The 22292-nt window shown below is 38.8% G+C and overlaps 2 protein-coding genes across 2 annotated transcripts; one reads left to right on the forward strand and one right to left on the reverse strand.

Annotated features, from left to right (window-relative positions):
- Positions 1 to 1205: 1205 nt before the first annotated feature.
- pdxkb (pyridoxal (pyridoxine, vitamin B6) kinase b) lies at positions 1206 to 10219 on the reverse strand. The gene is made up of 11 exons (XM_034885644.1): positions 9942 to 10219; positions 8219 to 8273; positions 5951 to 6055; positions 5482 to 5565; positions 5037 to 5071; positions 4633 to 4718; positions 4369 to 4414; positions 4158 to 4269; positions 3338 to 3474; positions 3153 to 3219; positions 1206 to 2690 (listed from the first exon to the last, which is right to left on the reverse strand). Exons 1-11 carry the CDS (start codon positions 10134 to 10136, stop codon positions 2563 to 2565), a joined length of 1050 nt encoding a protein of 349 aa, XP_034741535.1. The 5' UTR covers positions 10137 to 10219; the 3' UTR covers positions 1206 to 2562.
- A 2376-nt stretch (positions 10220 to 12595) lies between these two features.
- Positions 12596 to 21733, forward strand: chpfa (chondroitin polymerizing factor a). Its single transcript, XM_034884809.1, has 5 exons — positions 12596 to 13123; positions 15035 to 15599; positions 17178 to 17360; positions 17463 to 20463; positions 20805 to 21733. Exons 1-4 carry the CDS (start codon positions 12834 to 12836, stop codon positions 18723 to 18725), a joined length of 2301 nt encoding a protein of 766 aa, XP_034740700.1. The 5' UTR covers positions 12596 to 12833; the 3' UTR covers positions 18726 to 20463; positions 20805 to 21733.
- The last annotated feature ends 559 nt before the right edge of the window (positions 21734 to 22292 follow it).

Raw genomic sequence — 22292 nt, forward strand, 5'->3', positions numbered from 1 at the left:
AAGTGTCAGTGTTTGAGGTTTGCAAATTAACATTTAGATAAGCCTGATGTATTGTGGAAACAAGTTCTGTGGACCAATGAGGTTAAAAGAGAACTTTTTGGCCATAATGAGCAAAGGTAGGTTGGGAGAGAAAAAAGCACAGAATTTATGAAAAGCTTTGGGGTTGTATTGCAGCCAGTGGCACAGGGAACATTTCACGAGTAGGACAAATGGATTCAATAAAATTTCAGCAAATTTTGGACGCTAACTTGATGCCATCTTTGAAAAAGTGGAAGTTAAAGAGATGCTGGCTTCTACAAATGGATAATGATCCTAAAGACACCTTAAAATCCACGGTGGATTACATCAAGAGTCATAAACTGAAGGTTTTGCCATGGCCTTCACAATTTCCTGACCTCAACATAATACAAAATCTATGGATAGACCTTAAAAGAGCAGTGCGTGAAAGACAGCTCAGAAATCTCAAAGAACCGGAAGACTTTTGGAAGGAAGAATGGGCGAAGATACCTCAAAAAAGAATTGAAAGACTCTTGGCTTGCTACAAGAAGCGTTTCCAAGTTGTGATACTTGCCAAAGGGGGGGGGTACAAGGTAATAACTTTGCAGGTTGACCAAACCTTCGCAGATGCCATTTTTTGTTTACTGTTAATTTGAAAGTGTAAATGATGGTAATAAAATCTAACTTGTTGTGACATATTATACGAATGTCTGTCATTTGATGCAGTTTGGAGTTTTTTGCATCTTTTCTTTATGCACATTTAAATTTATTTGTATATATACATATATATATATATATATATATATATATATGTATATATACAAATATATATATATATGTATATATACAAATAAATATATAAAAAATATATATAAAAAAAAATATATATATATATATATATATATACACACACACACACACACATACAGTATATGATTAAAATATAAAAGTATTTCAGTGAATGTTTCACTTAACATTGGGTCAGTACTACACTTTTTAGAACAGTGGCTTTAGTTTGCTCTTTTACCAAGAGTTAATAGACGTAACGAAACAAAGTATCAGTGAAAAGACATATCTTGAAATCTTTATGTTGCTGTCTTGGTCAGGACTGCCTTGTAAAAGAGACTGAGTCTCGGTGGGAAAATTCTTGGTAAAATAAAGATTAAAAAAAAAAAAAAAAACTAGCAATGAAAAAAATAAAAAAACAGTTTCAGTAAAATATGAATCATATGAATTTATTATTTATATTGTTATAATCCTCTGTAAGAGCAGCAGCTCAAGGTGTGGCACTTGACTTTCTAACATGAGTGAAGATTAACTATTACATTGGTCGAGAAAAACATTGACAACCTGTTTCCTCTTTGCACCTTTAAGGCTATTATACAGTATGGTCTCTCATACCGACTCTTTCGTTGAGATATGACAACAGTCAAAAATGAAAACACTGATCATTAGTAAATTTATAAAGATTATCTGTGCAATTATCTCAATTTGAGATGCTTAAGACATGGATCTAACATGTTATACATATCCTAGTTCAAGACAGCAATGTGTAATTATAAATGGAGGTGTAAAACCTTTTCAGAAAATTGATTAAAAGAACAATTTTAGACATCAACTATTCTCATGATTATCTCTAAGTTACAATCAAAGTGAAACAAATTGGGGTAAAGGAACTGTATAGACTGCATACTGATTGCATAAGATGTTTGACATTTTGTGAGAGTCACAATACACATTTCAGCACGTATAATGCATCTAACCCATGCACCAAGCTAGATGCATGGGGTGATTACACTTAAAGCACTAAAAGTGCATGATAAAACAGCAAAATGCATAAGCACACTGCATGCATTCATACATTTTTATTATAGTAATTTCAGAAAACTCACAATGCTATAAAATGCTCTGTGAATATGGCATCATTTTTAAGATGATGCCATATTACCAATGTTACCGATATATATTTTCACCATAACCCCTTTGCTTTTGTTTTATGTGTTACTTGTTATCTAAATCATTAACTAATCATTACATTAAAATCTGTATATTGATGTGCTTAGAATGCCTTGTGAGTTACACAATTTAAACACATGTGACTTATTAGTCCTTACTAGTCCTTATTTACGATCATAGCCAAAACAAGTAGAGCCATAGTCATGCGTGCGTCTATTTAGCATAATTGAGATGAGTTGTTTTATAATCAGGAATCATTTTTACCATGTTGAGGAAGATTCAAGTACACTTACACTTACTTTAAACCTAAACCTAATTGGCTAATGTCCTTTTTTTTCTTTTGAATGGCAGATGTCTATACAGGCCATAGTACAGACGAATATGGCAGTGATTCCAGTGTGTTTGTGAGCAGAATGTACATACAACAAATCCTGCTGACCCAGCTCATGTGAACATAATTAGTATTACATAGTACTTCTTTAGATTCTGTAAGGCAGAGACACGTGACAGTCTTTGATGTAAAAACTCTACATGAGTCTGGCGAACCGCCCACATTGGTAGCCGATTTGTACCAGCGCAATGTGAATGTTCACAATAACGTTACGGTCTTTAGTGTGAAGACTTTTGTAAAACCTTAGCTTCCACTACAATGGCAGGATTCTCAATGTCAGCTTTGCTCTGAACCATCCTAAGCTCCAGTTGTGCAGGACTGGGCCTTTTCCCAGGTCCAGCCAGCTCTGAAAGAGACAAAGTAGTTATAAGAGACCACAAGGTTTTGTGGACTCTGGCTTACTGGTCAACCTAGCAATAAAATTGTGATTCTTGTCTCAGAATGCTAAGGCTTTTAATCCTCTTGTGGCTTTGTATTTACAGGAGCAATGGTTATGACATTACTTGTGTGCCTCCTTCTACATGTAATTTACTTTTACTCAATACTTAACAATGACAAACCCAAATCTGTGAGACGGCAAACTATGCTATGTAGAGTAATGTAATTAACTGAGGTATGTAGCTTGACTATTATTTTTTTTTAAGATAATGCTAGTGGTCTCTACATAAGCCACACTACTGGTTGACATATTACAATTGACTAACAGCAGAAGGAAGTAAACAGTGTTCCTTTATCTTCAGTAAATTACTTCAAGATAAAGTACAGAGACAACATGAAAAACAAGTCAATAAACACACAAAATCCCTACCATGGGCATAAGTAATGGTCCTCTTAATGACATGGTGCATGACTGAAACAGTCTTTTCACAGGCAGTCTATAAAAAAAAGAAGAAAGACAAGTTTACAATAGTTGGGATTCATTTACAGTGTAGCAACAGAATTAGACCCTTTTTCATCAGCTTTTTATATTGAAAAGTCAAGTGAGCTACTAACCTTCAGGTCTTTGGGGTGATAGTGAGTCCAGGCTAGCAACAAGGCAGCAAACAGGTCTCCTGTCCCCACAAATACAGCATCTACTTTGGGGATGTCTATGCAGATTTTCTGACTGGTGTTGGTCCCATCTGGTTTCACTACAGTGAGGACACACAGGATAGTGATATTAAAAGGTGCCATAACATGGTGCTTTTTGGGTGGTTTTGTATAGACCTTAGTGGTCCCCCAATACTGTATCTGAAGTCCTTTTCCTGAAATTCAGCTTGGTGCAGAATTACAGCCACTAGAGCCAGTCCCAAAGTTATCCTTCCTTAGGACATGCCATTTCGGTGTCAGTAGCTATTGAGGAGGAAAGGGGGCGCAAGGTGAAGGCTGGGGGTGTGGCCTTGACCAACTGCCACTTTGCTTGTTTGAAAGCCATGACGTCTCTCTCTTTCTCATGGGTGGGCCAAATTCTCTGAGTGGGAAAAGCAGAGAAAGCGGAGGTCACCTTGCTCCTTGTAATAATATAAGGAGCAAGATTCTGGATTGGCCCATCTGAGCTTTCATTTTCTCAAAAGCAGAGCAGGATACCCAGGGCTCGGTTTACACCTATCACTATTTCTAGCCACTGGGGGTAGGCGGGCTGGGGGAACTCATATTAATGTTAAAAAACCTCATAAAGTGAAATATTCATGCCATGGGACCATTAAAAACCGCAAGGGGCAAAAGTTCTCCAGAAAGTCCATAAAAAAATTAAAACCCCAAATAAAGAGTAAAATGTCTAATAAACAGCAGTAAGTTGAGGTTCTGTCTGGAGAAAGTTGGTCCGGTACTTCACCTATTTTTTGGCTCCCGAGGGCCACCAGGAATTGGTCCCCACGTTTTGAGGGCAGGTCTGAACTAGTGAGGACCACAGTCTCTGGGCCCATTTTATGAAGCAAGTCCATCACCTGGAAAGTAGGAGGGGTCCTTTTTCATTAAGCTCTGTACTTTTTGGAGTCAAAAACCACACGAGATACAGCAAAGTGAGAAATGTGTTTGATACTCACCTCAACAGCATCTTCCTCTGTGGTGATTTTCCTCCCAGTTAATAGTCTGTGTAAAAAAACAGTAGTCAAAGATGTACAAATAAACATTTACCTGTATCAAGTAATGAGCAATGACTCATCTAATATGTCTTCCTGTTAGCCAATAATGCCAAATTAGTTATCATTCCCTAATTCATTTTCACAGTTAGCTTTTATGGATGTTTTTCAAACTATGTCGCACTGTGTAATGTTGACATGGTTTATGATCATTGGAAGTACACTTACTCTGCCTCAAACTGGTTGGGGGTGAGGATGTCAGCCAAAGGTACTACTTTGTCCCTGTAGACGGGCAGCAGGTGCTCTGGAACGTACTGAAGCAGACAGCAATAACAAGCTATGGTTTCCATGTTGTTGTTTTTTTGTGTTTTTTAGGGAGACCTACTTTTTCAAAATTATGGATTTCCCAAATTGTAAATACATAACAAGATGTGTGGAAGAAATAAGGTTCCTTTTCCACGATTAGTTGTACAGACAAAATAATACATATTAATTAAAAATCAATATAATTCTTTGAAAGTTAACGTTTTGAAAGGCATCTAGGACAAGTAAAGGGAGAGTACATAGTACAGTAAACCTTCAACTGTATAGTTTGGAAGAAGAAAAAGGGGAATTCACTGTAAGATACTTACCATTGCACCTTGGTCTCCCATAACTGGATCACAAACTGTGGGAAAAAAGACTCAAAATTAATCTTTGAATTTATGTTAAGAACACAATATACTCTCTCTTAGGTCTGTAGCTAATGATTATTTTCATTAAAGAATAAGCTACTGATTATTTTATCGATTAACAGATCAACTGTAACGTGTCAGAAATGAATGAGAAAACAGGTGACGTTATCAATGTATTCATTTGGCCTGACCAACAGTTGAAAACACACAGATATGTAGTTTACATCACTTAATACAAAGAAAAGCAGCACATTCTCACAACTGAAAAGCTGGAAATATTAAATATTAAGCATATTCTGGTGAAACGATTGATCGATTATCATAATATTTCTGTCCATCAACAAATCAATTCAACTTACCAATAATGGTTATTTAAATTTGAAATGTAACAATGTATACTCACCATACACCAGGCCGGGATTGGCTTCCTTCAGCTCCTTAATAATGTCAACCACCATCTCCAGGAAGGATGTATCTCGGCTGTATCCTTGGGGGTACAAAGTGTGATGAAGAGAAAATTACCTTCTACAAGTCTGTTTTACTTTGTTGTTCCCTTTTAAAGTACTCCAACTACTGATCAACGCCTATCAATCCATCTATGGCAGCCCATTGAAACTAATGGTCAAATTTGAAAAAGTGAGTAGGTCAAAGAATTGCAGGTGCACTGATGTCTGAACATCAAGAACTTTGGAGGGAAAACGTGCCCCTTCACTCAAAATGCAGTCGTATAGTGTGGCTGTATATCTGTCCGGCTGAGGCTGGAGGAGAATTTAGTATCTCTTCTACTAAGAGATTAAACAAAGCTGTTGTACAATGTAGCTGCTTGGGATCCACATTTCATTTCTGTACAGGGATACACTGTTTGGACTCACCTGTGAGGATGTAGTCATAGTGGTTCACCTTATTGAGCTTAATGCCCTCATACAGCTCATTTAGCTCCTCTGCTGTCAGAACTTGCCCCTTCCAATGGGCATAGCCTAGGATTCAAGAGGGAGAACAAAAGAGAGAGTGTCAAAATTACACAACAGCAAGACATTGACTTTGAATTTGGAAAATAAAAATCAAGGTGTTTTAAGACCGTGGGGAAACCATGAAGCAAACCTTACACTACTTAAACTAAGAAAAAACATAGTAACGTTGTATAAGCCCTACTGTGAATCAATCAAAACAATTTGTGTGACTAGTAACAAAGTGTTCTTCTCCTCTTTGCTCTGTCTTCCCATCCCCCCACTCCCTCTGCTGAGGCCCCTCTCCTCTGTGGTGTCCTGGGCCAAACAGGGGCCTCCACAGTGACTGACTGAATGAGATTACTGTATCCTAGCTGCCAGCCTCCCCCTCCCTTTGTCCCTCTTTCACCACTGACCTGGAATAAACCTTAAAAAGCTGTTCTGATTGCAAATGATTGGACACAGGATGGACACACACAAACAAACTTTTGGTATATTCATACTGTTCACAGGGAGCACAAACCTGACCCTGAGCCAGTGAGAGCACCTCCTGCAAGGAGCACTTAACAGAGACTCGTTGGACGGTGTATTATTGCCTCTACTGAAAGTGAGCATTTCTGAATGTTAATGTTGTGTAAACTAGAAGTAGGATTTGAGTCTACACAAATTGTGTAATGTTCTTTATGCTGTCCAGTCTCTTTTCACAGAGGAGCAGATGTTTGTATTAGTTTAAGTGGAGCAAATGTCTCCTGTCCCTGTGCTGAAAGCACATTCTTCAAATACTTTGGCACATAAACCCCAGATTATAATCCTGTCCTCTCTGCAGGTGTTTCAGCCAACGTGTTTAAGACATTAAGTTTTTCCATAATGGATAATCAGTTTAACTGCCCCTTTGCACAAAATGAATATAGGGAAGCAAATACTGTATTGTATTTTTCCTTTTAAGTTAAACATTGAATTGACGAGCAATAAAACACACCCTTGCTCATTTTAACTTACTAAGGAGGTGTTGCTGTTACAGCCTTAGAGCAAACTTTAGATATTGTTGTGTAACATGACGTGTGACATTGTTGTGCCGGTTTGCTGACTTTATTTTCTGCTTACAGTCCAACTGTACTTGCTCTCAGTCAGATCACCTAACAAGAGTGTATTTAGAGCAACTGATTGAAAAAAATCTTGTGAAATGTATGGGGGAAAATCAAATGTGCAATCATCCTCAAAGGATGAATTCACACCAAATCAGGCGATTAGAGCAGGGTTGTGCGGTTGTGTGGGAGTGTCACTCAAAAGGATAGTTTGGATTTATTAAAGTGGGGTCTTATGAGGTACTTTTCATAGTCGGTGTATTACCTATATAGCATGGCCATCGGCACACCCCCAGTTTGGAGAAGCAGCCACCTCAAAAAAGGCAAACCTTTCAACCCGACCTTTCAGATGGGGAACTGAAGGCGGTTTAATGATCTACGTTCTCTTCAAAGCCACCAGACGCCTTTGACAAAACAGCTATTTGACCTCACAGAACACGGGAGTTGCTTGTCTATGGCTGCCTCACTGGGTTAGCATGTGTTTGTTATTGTGTGGTCTGACTCACCGGATGAAGAATGGGGGTATAAGCCTGCCATTTTATGGCTATTTTGGCCCGAATTTTCCTCCCTTTCTTCTATCTCTGCTATCTATTTTGCAAGGACACCAAGACGATTGTGATTGATCTAAAGAAATACAAACAAGCCGGAGCATTTTCCATTTAGCAGAATGATAATTTGTGCTTCAAAACCGTTCTCTAGCGCTGGCACAGTGCTGTGGAGATCTTGCTACGCAACATTAGTTATGGTGTGACTTTGGTGAATCCAATTTAACACTTTAAAACAGTGTTCAGTGTTTCTTATTCAAACATGTTCTGTGTTTCCTTAACAAATACCTACCCAATAAACCATTTACAAAGTCAGTTTTTGAATGTTTTGGAAGATGCATTGGGTTTATTGCCCCGAGGTCTTTTAAAGGTCCCATGACATGGTGCTCTTGGGATGCTTTTATACGGACCTTAGTGGTCCCCTAATATTGTATCTGAAGTCTCTTTCCCAAAATCCTACCTTGGTGCCGAATCACAGCCACTAGAGCCAGTCCCATAATGAGATTTCTTTAGTAAAACACTCTGTTTTTTCACACAGGGCAATTTAAAAGCAGTAGGCCAACCTGTGTGATTGGAGAACTGCACAGAGTTGATAGAGTCCACTTCAAAGCCCAGCACCTGAGAAAAGAGAAACAAAGCAGCTGTTAAAACAACGAGCAATGAGGTCTAAAGGTGCCGAATGTCACCGTACTGTGGGAACAGCACAGTAATTCATTGATCCCACTGTCTTTGGTAATCATTAAAAGGACTGAGATCAGTTTTGGGATATTTAGCACACATTATATAAATCACATTATGTTATATAATGCGTCAGTTTCTGAATGCTGGACTAAAAACTAAGTGGCCATTTCTGTGGACTGTCGGAAAATAATATCCTGCAACATGTTTGCAGGAAACTTGTTTGAGATAAGGACCATACAATGGATACTGTTTGTCTTTTGTTGTCTGTATTGTTATACAATGCAAAAGTTTCAGGTCAATCATTTAAATTCAAGAAACACTGACATATTGCAAACATGATATTCACTATAATGGATTTACTAACTAGGTTTTGTAAGTGTCAGATATGTTTGTCTAGAGTGGGTATCTCAAATTAAAACATCTTAGAGACTTCAAAATGCATTTTAAAATATGCCAGTTATAATGTAAAATAGTATTTCTGGAAGTTGAGTCGACAACAACAAGCAGAAACATTGTTATAGTGCTTTAATATGGCCTTCTGCATGGGGGGAAACAATTACTATTCTGATTGCAAACCTTTAAAACAACAACAACAGCACAGTTACATTTAATACGATAAGACAAAAAAATATAGCTACAGAAAGCTCGAACTTTTACAATTGATGGGCTCTAAGTCAATCTCAAATTTTGGATTGAAAGTGGCTCATATTTATATTCATATTTCCGTTTTTTTTTATTGACTTTATGGATATTCAATTTAAGTATTGTTTTTATTTTACAGTATCTTTTAAGCTAGCTAGGTGGTGTGGTGTCTGAGCCATGCTGGATGATGTGATGACAGGAATCCGCTTGACACTGTTTCTTGATTATTAAAAGGTTTATTTACATCAAAGACCTCAGCATCAACTTACAAGCTCAGCAGAAGCTAGGGGAGTGTCTCTGCCAATATAACACTCTGACTCCCAGATTCTTCATCATGGTTTATGTAGGGGGTCTCTCCTGTTCATACACCATGGAAAGGAATGCGGTGAAAAGTACATGCTAGAAGCCCACAGATAGCGTAACCAATAGAGCTAGCAATCATAGCCCCCTGGGGTCTTCTTCCGGAGGTCCCTTTTCACTAAATCTTCCACATCTGGTTCAATTCCGAGGCCCATTCCTCTAAAATAAGCAACCTTTAGACCTTAAGATAATTATCCGACAAAAAAAATATAGCTACAGAAAGCTCCAACTTTTACAATTGATGGGCTCTAAGTCAATCTCAAATTTTGGATTGAAAGCGGCTCATAGTTAGATCAGGTTTTTATTGACTTTATGGATATTTAAGCTAAGTATTGTTTTTATTTTACATTATCTTTTAAGCTAGCTAGGTGTTCAAGTCTAGTTAAACATTGAGAATCGGCCTATTATGTTTCTGCAGGACATAAAAGGTTCCTCATACAACATTATAATACACGCAAGACTCCTTTCACAAATCAGGAAATTACGCTGTACACGAAACCCATTCCCTTTATCTTTTTCTTTCCGTTTTATGCTGTTCTCCGCTGTGTTCAGTTAGCGTTAAGACGTCTGCGCATATGTAACGTTAAGCTCCAGAGTTCCTACCTGCAGCGGGAATGTTGCCGACTTGTTCCCGACGTATCCCCTGACAACATGACTCTGAATGGACAACACACGACACTCCATTACTAAAATTACAACGACTGCGTTTGAAAACAACCAACAGAGGGGAAAAAAAGACGTAACTGGTCTTAAAGCTGCATTAAAAACGTGAACGGGCTCTGACACGCTGACAATCATCTAGCATGTGAGCAAAAACTCCAGCAAAGGGTAGAAGTGGCGCCGCTGTTCTAGCTAGTGACATTTAGTTTTTCTTCAGGCAGCTACAAGGACATCTAAACTGTTGCATTCACAGGCTCATGAGGGATGTGGGAGACAACAGCTTCCTAAAAAAATATAAAAAACGTTTACTTTAACTTTCAGTTAGTTAAGGATAGGTTCAACATTTTTGTGAACACAGCACTACACATTTTCAAACTACAAAGAAAACCAAGTCAGATGATTTTCACAATCAGATTTTCAGACCATAATGTCTACATCAAACTAATAGATCACCAAGAACATATAACTTCGCATTATAAATATATAATCATTCGTATTTAGTTTTATAAAGTATTAAAATACACACAGCCTAAGTAAACAATTTGTTTAATAGTGAGTATTGGCAGTTAGGTAAAATAGTCCACACCTAAACGAATTTGGCAGCAATTATTAAAAAAATTTTTTGTTTCATTGCTGGTTGTATTCAGTAGCCTAATGTATTGACCAAATGTAAAGCACTGTAAGTCATTGTTTATTTTCTAACTCCTGATCCCTAATCTAGGAATACAACTTTTATGTGATCCAAATTCCGATTAACTGAGGTAAGTATTTTGGTTGTACCACTAGATGGCCCAAGAGAGCTGAGAATAGATTAGTATCTGATTGAATGAAAAAGGATGTAAAGCACATTCATAATGTTCTATGAGACGACACTTTCTACATTTATATTTTGCTTACATATCACAGAGAGGGACATATATTAGGATATGAAGTGAAAACAAATAAAGTGAAGACTCATCCTGGACATATAAGAGTCTCTTATTCTGCTGCTCATGCTGTGTGGGGCTCAGGGGGGATGGTGGGTGAGATCAGGGGAAGCGAGTTTCAGGTGAGGACTCAAAATGATGCGGTTGAAGGATGGACTGAGCAGAACACAAAGAACAATGGCCCTGACATCTGGGTGAGGAGCACAGAGGCCAGATAGAGAACAGCTAGAGCCAGGTGGATGAGCTGAAAGCTGAGCTAATCATCACTGCAATACACATGCTGCAGACAGAGGCATCTGGTACACTGGTGACTTTTCATTCATTATGATGGCACTGAGAAACTCTTCTTAAGTGTGTCAGTGTATTGTACTAAAATTAAGCTTAGGATAAAAAGTATTGTGGCATAAACTTGGTAAATAAGGTAAATTCAATTGAAAAAACAATGTATTTCATTGGGTTGTAACTGTGATAAACAGTTTTAAAAGCCTTCTTTTCTTTTCTTGCCCAGCCTATAACAGAATAAAGTTAGATATCTTAAATTAAACATCTGATATCATCCAAATTATACAAAATGTATTAGTACAGACAGACTTGATGTGTACCTTATGAATGCAAAAAAAAATAACAAGGTAGGCCTACACAAGATACATTATATTACCAGTTTGGATTATTCACCATTGCTCTCTTTTAAATTACATCATTTATTGTAAGATAGATCTTGATTGAGAGTGATAAAAGCAGTAAGAGTTAACAACAGAGGATGTTAGTGGTAATAATCCTTGTCAGTGTAAAGTGTTCGGTGTCCAGCGCAGAGGGGGGGGGGGGGCATTCAGTGGAGCACCTTTTTGGGTTTAGTCTGATAATGAAGGTGTTCATCCAGAAAGGCGTGACAGTGCATGTCAGTACCGTGATGGCGGATAAAGTATTCACATCCTTAATTTATGTAGTAAAACCACACCCAAAGTACTCCATTACAAGTAAAAGTCCTGCATTGAAAGTGTTGTAGTACTAACTACGTATCTTTAGCAACACTTAAGTAAAGTATCAAAGAAAAAGTACAACAAGAAAAATGTCCCCTCTATTAAATTGTTATATATTATATTAAGTAAATTATAATTGCTGATGCACTAATGTGTTACTAGCATATCACTTACAGTTAGTCAATGTTGAGCTTATACTGTATGTACAGTAAAGTAACTAGAGCTGTCAAATAGGCCTTGTAGTGTAGTGGAGTAAAATGTTTTCATCTTTATTGTGATGATGTAGAAGTATTGAATGGCATGAAATAGAAATCCTTAGGTACAAAATGAATACCAGAAAATTGAAGGTGAACGCAGTCAAAAGTCAATGACAAATTGGATGATTTGATAACTTTTTTTTTTTGTTTTGAGCTGGGCCAACATGTTAAAGTTTGCAAATGTTAATAACTGTTTGTAATTTCAGTTTAATTTAAATTAAAAAGAGAAAAACTGCCCAGACGTGTTAAAACATTACCTTTTCAAATTCAGTGGATGTCATCACGTGGTGTTAACACACACACACACACACACACACACACACAGGGACTACCAGAGTTCCAGTTCACATTTCCCTGCTGCCTTCCATCAGTGGGTCTTGTTGAATATCGCTCCGCCCTGGCAGCCTGACTACCTCCACACAGTCTGCAACTAGACCCGCCCCTGACGCTAACGTCTGGCCAGGCCTGGGAGGAGCCAGTTAGCAGCTACACTGACACGTAAGAATTCTGCGTAAAATTTAAGGAAGAAGTTACATCTTTTTCTGAAGTTGAATATGGTTACTGATGCTTCGAGTCAGTCTTGATGTATAGTTGACCTGTCCCGCAGCAGAGGCCTGTTTGGACGCGTTTGAAGCGACGCGGGACTGTCAGCAAGAGGAGCCGACGCACAACATGAGATTTTCAGCGTTTATTTCTGTCCTGCGGTCGGTCGGCCCGGTGGTAATCGGCATTTCTTTAGGGTTCACGTTGAGTTTATTGAGTGTAAACTGGACGGAAGAAGCATGCTACCTACACGGCAAGGAGGGTGAGGATGTGACTGTGGGTCAAGATGGGCAGCTCAAAGGAGCCCGAAAGCCAAACTCTATTTCGAGTATCAACGATGGGGAGTCCGAAGAGGATTTTGAACCAAGAATAGTCCCTTATAAACAAGTCCAACAGAGTGCCCCAAAGAAAGTTTTCAGGTAAGCTTTACATGGCCAACTGGGGAACACAGTCTGTAACTTGGCTTACAATATGGCCTATACTTGTTTTGAATACATGCCAAATCATTACAGGAGCTACTGCAGGCCGTTGCTCAGCCTCAGTTAAAGATGACTGATAAATCAATCTTTGTTCACATATTGCTAGGTGTTTTACAGGTGCCCCTGGTTGCCATGTGGGTATGAGATGTTCCACTGACAGTATTAAGAATAGGACTAAAAAGCCAAATTAATCTGCTTTCTCTGATGTCACTGGCCTTGATGAAATTGGCATGTGAAATCTACAGCCCAATTTCCACTGCTGGTTTCTACCTGCTAACATTCCCTACAGAGCTAAGATTAACTAGGCCTCCGTTGAGTGCCATGTTTCCATGCTGAATGAGTGCCCTACATTTTCTTTGTGCAAACCAAGATTTCCTAGATAGAGACCATGTTTCAGTGTTAATTCCTCACATCCGAAGTGGTTGCATTGTTTTGCAATACTCAGAAAATAACTTTTCCCTGTTATTCTGCTGAGGTTAGATCAGTTCAGCATCCAGGTTCCATACAGGCAACCAGTGCCATGCAGTGGTTTGTAAAATAAAATGTACTAATGATTATTTCATTATTGATTCACGCAGAAGGTTGTTTTATTTTTTTATTAATTGTTGGTTTATGGAATGTCAAAAAGTGGTTTAAAAAACAAAAACAAACATACAGAGCCAAAAGTGATGTGTTCAAATGTTGTTTTTCTTCCAACCAACAGTTCAAAACGCAAATATATTTGAATAACTAATGTCAAAGAAAAGCAGCTAATATTTTCATTTGAGATGCTTAAACCAGTAAATGTTAGACATTTTTGCTTAGAAAAATAGTTGCAGATTCATTTTTGTTCTATTTGCTAATTGATTAATCCAAAGATTGTTGCACTTTCAAGTGCCTACTAGATGTCATGCACAGTATAGGGTTGCACGATATTGACAAAATGTGATACTGCGATATTGATTGTGAATATTTCAATATTGAAATTAATTTCGATATTTTAAAACGTAAAACTACAAAAGTTACGTGAAAACGCATCAAAATGGATTCATAACAAATTAAACAAGTTTTCTTACAACACAGGGTTTATTTCAACTGACAGTCATGTTGGACTGGTACAATATGAATAAATAATTAACGACCATGTCTATAGGACACGACATGTTTTACTGGTTGTGCAGTATTAAATTTATAATTAAAGTTAACAGGACACAACTTTTCTTTCTCTTCTCTGATTTTTTCCGTTTAGTTGTCTCGATCTATTTTTTCACTTACACTGTCACTCTGTTGACATATGCACACACGTGGAACGCTACATAGAGGTTGTCTTGTAGTGGACCTGGACACGGATGTGCACTAACATGTGCAAGTAGCAGAGTAACTGGCCAATGAAATGATCATTATAGTGTTTCAAGCTGTAAATCAAACACAACTAAGCTGCACAGCCAACGGACAGGACACAGCGCTCCACAAAATATTGCCTTCTTATTGCGACACCTTCTGAATATTGCGATAGCAATATTGAGTCAACATATCTTGCACCCCTAGTACAGTATAACAAAAACATAAAAGTTGGGTTGGGTCATGGTTGCAGTGATGAATCACAATTCAGGTCCTTGCATGTTTACTTTGCCAGAGAGCTTATTGTTTTAATGTTAGTTTGTGTGACCAGATTTTTAAAAACAATCAACATTTCTATGAAATTTTGTCTTCTTTGAACCTTTGCTTTTTATCTTATAAACTACTGGTGGTCAACAAAATATCCATGTGTGACAGTGGGATGCAGAATTGTTCAGCGTTGGTGAAAGTTTACAGTCTAGTGATTTCAAATGTTCAACCTTTTATTCAGTAGCTGTTTGTTGTCTTTTTCAGAGCTAAATACATAAGCACAGAGTTGGGGATGCGAGAGCGTCTGTTGGTCGGGGTCCTGACTTCCAAAAACACCATAAACACTCTGGGGGTAGCTGTCAATCGCACCATAGGCCATCACCTGGACACTGTGATCTTCTTCACCGGCACGCGCAACCGCAAAGTCCCTCACGGCATGTTTGTCATCTCTCATGGAGACGAGAGGCTGATCTGGAACATGTTTCAGAATATCAAATACATTTTAGACCATTACATCAATGAGTATGACTGGTTTTACTTAGTCCAAGATGACGCATACACAGAAGCTGACAGGATCAAAGCCTTGGTGGACCACCTGAGTATAGATCGAGAGCTTTACATGGGCAGTCCTGAGGAGTTTATAGGAGGAGAAATGGAAGGGAAGTACTGTTCCGGAGGGTTCGGGTATCTCCTGTCACGTACCCTGCTCCTCCGACTCCAGCCCTTCCTGGAAAATTGTAAGAACGACATCCTGAGTTCAAGGCCCGATGAGTGGCTCGGAAGATGCATCATTGATTACACGGACACAAACTGCGTCAGTGAATATCAGGTAGGTTGAGAGGATTCTTAAAGGGGCCATACATCTCTCTTTTCAATAATACATTCTTTTTTCAATCTATAAAACTGTGTCTCGGCTTGTTAATGTTTAAAAGGAGCAGAATGAGGCATTTCATACTTAAAATGAATGATGAGGCACAGAGAAAAAAATGCTCAGGCTTTCACTCCGAACGGTTGTGAGATGGTTGGAGCGGGGGGTTCTCCTTCTCGACAGGAAAACAAAACTTTCACGGCAGAAATCATGCTTGGCCTCCCGGACAGCACTTAAAACTGACAGACAGCTATATAAAAGTGTAATTACCACGGTAGCACAGAGGTGGTATTTATATTACAGAGTGGATTGCTAATACCCTTTAGCCTTTCATTCTTTTTCTACAGCTCCAGCAGCAATGTGGAATAGGTAAACAGGCAAGCAGAGCGCAGCTGAGTTCAGCCTTGCTAGGGTTCAATGGTGGGAAAATCCTCTGTGGGCCAGCATGCTCTGCTCTGTAATGTAATGTAATGTAATGTAATTTCATTAGCTCTGTGGAGCTTTATCTGACTCATGGTCTCTAGACAATTCTTGGTTACATTTAAAATAGTTTATTTCATGTGTGCTAAAATTTGTGGTCTTTGCAAACATATTCAAATATACTGTCAAAGGGTTATCAATTCAAATGTATCCTTACTATTATAAAAAAAGGTTTGTACTCTGTAGGTGCAATATTCCACTGTCTTTTGCTTCCATTTTCTGTTCCTTGGCCAAGACACAGTGCAGGAAATCTTCTTGTTACACAGTTTATCTTGTTACAGAGAGTGAGTTGCATCGCTAACTTAAGTGCCCTGAGCCAGAAGAGCTCCAGCAGAGCCCCCTAAATAATGGAAGGAAGCAGGGGGAAGGTCAAAAGGCCTGTTGTGGGTGAAGAAAAGCGCTTGAACAGAGAGCCAGACATTAATTTATTTTGTTACGAGAGAACATTGATGACAATTAGGCACGGATAATGCTTCACTAAGTGTACCACTACAGGCTGTTGGCAAACATTTACAACAGAGTGGTTTCACTGCTCAGTTAAGCAGTGTCTTCATTCTTTGCTCTTTAATAGCTTGATCAGATTGGATTCACTTTTTTTAAATCACTCAAGCTCCTGAGGTGACTCCTTTTGTTTTCAGCTTAAGTCAATGTGTCTTTAAGTGAGATTCTGGGGCCAGTGTCAGTCATTTGTGTTATAAGGTTTCCTCCTTTACATTCTTAACTGGTGCTTTTTAACCTGATGCTGCAGTGATCATACTTTATCATAAATAAAAAGTGGTAAGATTTAATTAAGATAAAGCCCAACCTCATATAGTCATATACCCACAATAGTGTTTAGTTTTTACAAAAATGAATCTGTCTTCCCTTCACTATGCAAGTATGATTGAAGCCAGCCTGTTTGCAGTGGAGATTAGCCCAAGATGCTGTCTAACTAGCATGTACAGTGTGTCAGAATTCAAGCAGTACAGCATAACAACCCAGATTGCAATAACATTAGGCATGTTTCTGTCATTCCGGATTTAAGATGGCTCATGAAAAGACGTCTCTGTTTCTTCTCAGGGGCTTCAGTACCACCATTATGAGTTGGAAAAAAACTCTGATCTGACTAAAGAACAGAGTGAACCTTTCAAGAAAGCTCTGACTGTCCATCCAGTGTCTGACCCTGAACTGATGTACAAGCTGCACAGATACTTCACTGACATTGAACTCCAGAAGACTTACGATGAGATTGCTAAGCTGCAGGTAAGCTGCTTTTCAAGTCTCACAAATCACCCATGGTTCAGTCAAAAATAAAAACCTGGCGGGTCAGCAACTGTGTAGATGTGAACACTTATGTTTCCACAGGAAGAAATAAAGAACGTCAGTGTGGTTGCTTTCGACGGCAACCGAAGCTCCCAGTGGCCCGTGGGGATCAATCCACCTTTTGAACCAAAATCTCGGTTTGAAGTGTTGAAGTGGGAATACTTTACAGAGGAGAAGATTTATTCATGCATCGATGGCTCTCCAATGTGTGATCTGCAAGGTGTTGACCGCTTGGACGTGGCTGATGTCATTGACGTAGCCATGATAGAGCTAAACAAGAAATACAGGCCTGTCTTACATCTGAAGAAGCAACAGCTGATTAATGGATACAGGCGCTTTGACCCCGTCAGGGGCATGGAGTACACCTTGGACCTTCAGCTGGAAGTGGTGAACCAAAAAGGTCACAGCCGTTCCGTCACTAAGCGAGTTCATCTGGTGCGACCTTTGAGTCGGATTGAGATAATCCCCATGCCCTATGTCACTGAAGCCACAAGGATTCACATCATTATACCTCTTACTCTGCAGGACCGGAGCTATGTTGACCATTTCCTGGAAGTCTTTGCCTCAAATGCTTTTGAGACCAGTGAAAATGCCATCCTAACATTCTTGTTTATTTATGACCCAGTGGAGGCACAGCAAGTCAATCAGAATGATATATTTGCCAGCGTGAAAACTCAGATAAACACTTATGAACGCAAATACCCTGCAGTAAAAATCCCTTGGATAAGTGTCAAGACAGAAACACCATCCCAGATCAAATTCATGGACATCATCTCCAAGAAGCACCCAGTTGACACGCTGTTCTTCTTGGCTCACGTCAACACAAATGTCAATTCAGAATTTCTGAACCGCTGCCGCATGAATTCCATAAACAACTGGCAGGTGTTCTTCCCCATCCATTTCCAGGACTTCAACCCGGATGTGGCCTATCACAACCAGCAGCATCCTTCCACAGTCGATCTGGTCAAGGACGCAGGCCATTTTGACCGTAGATCATTTGACGAAGTGTGTTTTTACAACTCGGACTACATGGCGACACGCAACAGAATGGTGGCAGACGTCCAGGAGAACGAGGAGATTTTAGAAACCCTGGACATCTTCGACATGTTCTTAAAGTATTCGGGTCTGCACGTATTCAGGGCGGTGGAGCCATCATTGCACCAGCAGTATAGCTTCCAAGCCTGCAACCCGCGACTAAGTGAAGACATCTATCATAGGTGTGTTCAGAGCAACTTGGAAGGTCTCGGTTCTCGCTCCCAGCTCGCCATGCTGCTGTTTGAGCAAGAACAAGGAAACAGCACTTGAAAACGCCAGTGAACTTCAGCCCCTGCTTGTCTTTAAACGGATGTTAAAAGGTGTGTGTTTGTTGTAATAAGGTCTGGATGCAAGCTAGATTTTGGGACAACGCATGCCAGGGGGCTGAAGTTACATTTGTGACCCTGCCTGACATTCTCCATCTTTGAGTGTGCATTGAGAATTACTTGGTTTTAGTTTTTAGCTAGTTTGGTATAATGAATGTAGTACATTCTTAACAAAACCTTTCCTCAAACGTTTACAATACTTGTCCGTACAGATGAGTTGTTAGAACCAAATGTTTTTGCTACTCTGATTCTGAAAGCTGCGTTAGGCAATTTCGGACCACTAGGTGGTAGAAATTTAAAGCAGCAGAGCCTTGATGTAGCGCTGGCGCATCGAGCTGTGTTTAAGCCATTGGAGTCGTTTTCTTTTCAGTATGTTCAGTGTAATTCCAATATTTGGTTCATTAACTCCTGGGAGAAATATCTTCAACCGTTTGGAGTTGGGGAAGTATCAACACATTTGAGAAAGTGCTGGGCACAGCTGCTTATAGTTTTGTTTGGGAAGATTGAATCAGTTTAACCAACGCGATGAGTTTAAAGTGGTAAAAGCTACAGTAGCTTGTTGCTTTTAAGTGGGTTGAAAAGTACTAGCAGCCACGTTTTTTACATTTCTAGAATGCCATTTGATTTAATATTAATATCTAATATGTTGTTAAATGGCGCTTTATATGTATAGTGCTAATAGATATACATTAGTGTATTGCACCACAGGTTGTGTGCCCCTTCACATTGAAACATATTTACTGATTTGAGTATTTATAAAAGTGCATCTTTGTACTGTATGTGTGCCTTGACACTGACTTTTAATATGCCAACTGTTTGACATTGTCTTTATAACACAGTTTTGCAGTTCACCGCTTCAGGTGAAACACAGTTGATGTTTTTTATTAGAACTTTACAAATGAATAACTGTTTTGAATGGGTGGGAGTATTATATTATACTGTGGATAGAGCTTGTTACATAGCTGGGAGAATTGAATGGGTAGTCAGTTAACCTTGAATTTTTTTTTAAAGGCCAATTGGAAATGTCATGATCACAACCATTCACAGGTTGTATACGTGCCACAAAGCAGGGATGGTTGGTAGAGAGAAATATTCTATTGGTCTTCAGAGCTCATAGATGGAGACTAGTGTGTTCCAGTAGGCCAGCAGTGTGTAGTTTTCTCCATAACACCGTTTTGATGTTGACAGAAAATGTACAATCAGGAGGCAAAGAATGGATTGCCCAGATGAGTCCTCATTGAAGTTGTACTTCAAAACAGGATGGAATCAGTTTAGAAATGATTGAAACTAAGAATGTATGAAAAGTTTTTAGTATAGAAGTAAGTTTTTATACTCTAAAAGAAGAGGTGTTCCAAAGTATTTTGGACAGCATTGTTAAAGATTTTGTAAGTTGTTGAATGATGTCATTGTCCTCCATTTCTTGAGCTCATTGTTAGAGAGGGTTCCTTTCTCCCAGTTGCAGAGCAGTCCACTGGGAGGTCTTTTCTACAATGAGTGGTGGTTGTGGAGGTAGCAGTACTAGACACCAGAAAGTTACTAGTATATGATAATGTGCAATATTACAGATAACACAACTGGCTGGATGTCCAATTAAGGACATGGCTTTTAATTTCATAGACATTAGCTGCAAGTACAGCAATGTAAATACCATACTGTTCATGACATTACAAAATGTAAAACTTGTAGCCTGGAAATCCATCGCCCATCTTGAGGGGCTGGGCCAAGCGTGCATTTCAATATCTCACTGCACGCGATTGGCTAACACTACGACCAATCACAACAACACACAGGGTGACGGCTCCAGAACCCAATACGCTTAGCTACCTGCAGAGCTAACTGGTAGATTAAACTGCCGTTATCTGTTTAAATCACTTCTGGCCCGCCTATACCAGATATATCGATGTGATTGGTGCAGCTCGGCTACACGGCTATAGTTACTGAGCAGCATTACTCGATGCCAGAGTAACTCGCTGAGTAAATTCAAATTGTGCTCTCAAGAGAACTCTGGATTTCCAAGTATAAGATTTTGCTCTCTGTTTAATTTTAAGTAGATACACTGTAATGTCTTTTGACAAGACCTTTAATGTATTTGCTGATACTCGACACTTTTCAACATTAAACGTTGTAATACATATAATGAAGTCCTTTTATTTAACTTTAAGTGGATTCAAAGGACTTGTTGGAAACACTACATCCAGTGGTGATCTTCAACAGTGTTTGCTGTGTTTTTTGCCATGTGGACAAAGACCACAGAGGTCACTTTATAACGCATCTCTTTCTTTGACAAGAGGAGAAAAGTACGACATTATTAATGTGTAAAATTGGAAACTGAATCTTCCATATACCACTGTGAAAGAGGGAAGGCTTAGATTACAATATGAAGTGTTTGTGGTGATCTGCGTCATCTCTGCCTCCTGTAGACGTGAGAAGCTTAAAATTAAGCAAGCATGGCAAATGAATCACCCTGTGTTGGTAAAAGAGCCACCATCGCTAAGCAAAGTTTCTAAGTATTTTGTCCATAACTTATTTATCTTGTCATTTCTTCATGAATTATGCAGATTCTGAATTCTTCCGCACTAACAGAGGCTTCCACGACATTCTCTGTACATGTATAAATATTTCATAGATTCTATTTTTAAGCCTTTTGTAGCTTTATGTACACAGCAATTTATACTTTGTTATTTTTGGTGACCAAATTAAACCTATATTGTATCTTACTTTGCATGTTGTGATTTGAAAATAATGTCATTTGACCATGAAGACAATTTCAAATGTGTGTATTTCACTCTCACTTTCAATCAAGTAATTAATTAAATTTGCAATTACATTTTATGCATATGGGTACTAGTATAACCAAAGCGATACATTTGAATTAATGCTCATGACATTTGTGTGCTGTAATTCCCAATGAAATGTGAATTGTAATTTTTAAATAAAGAGTATTTGAATATACACATTTTCTCTTTTTGTTTTTATTTTTTAAGATAAGAAAACTATTTTTTGTATTGCTGGTACAAAATCCAGTTTGTCCTTTAGGTGTCAGCAAAAGAGCGTGTTTGCTGTCTGCAGCACAGGTCCCGGACCAGGACCGGCTGCCAGTTGCTGAGGTGAGCAGTGTTACTGAACAACATTTAGAAATTATATTTCTAACCCAAACTTGTATCTGGTTATCTCATTCATTCTAGCGTGTGCTCATTAGGACTGCAGTTAACATTCCTGCCCATGTAAGCCCAGAGGTATTCCTGATGTCTGGGTTGGGTAAAAACAGGGAAAACGTTACAACCTTAATTATAGCTTTAGTTATTTCAAGGGTCCATATGCACTACCCTGAGGCATGCTGTAAAACCACATGACTACAGAGCAGCTGGGAGTTAATTGTAAGTCATTATTTTGTACTTTGTTTTACCTTCGATCCGAGGACTTTCTCATCCCACACAGGAACACGGTTTCAAGTCCCCCAGAAACTAGTCTAGCTTTGCCAGACCCTCCTCCAAAGCGTGCCGGAGGAGAG

Source organism: Etheostoma cragini, chromosome 11, assembly GCF_013103735.1.
Source record: "Etheostoma cragini isolate CJK2018 chromosome 11, CSU_Ecrag_1.0, whole genome shotgun sequence".
Lineage (NCBI taxonomy): Eukaryota > Metazoa > Chordata > Actinopteri > Perciformes > Percidae > Etheostoma > Etheostoma cragini.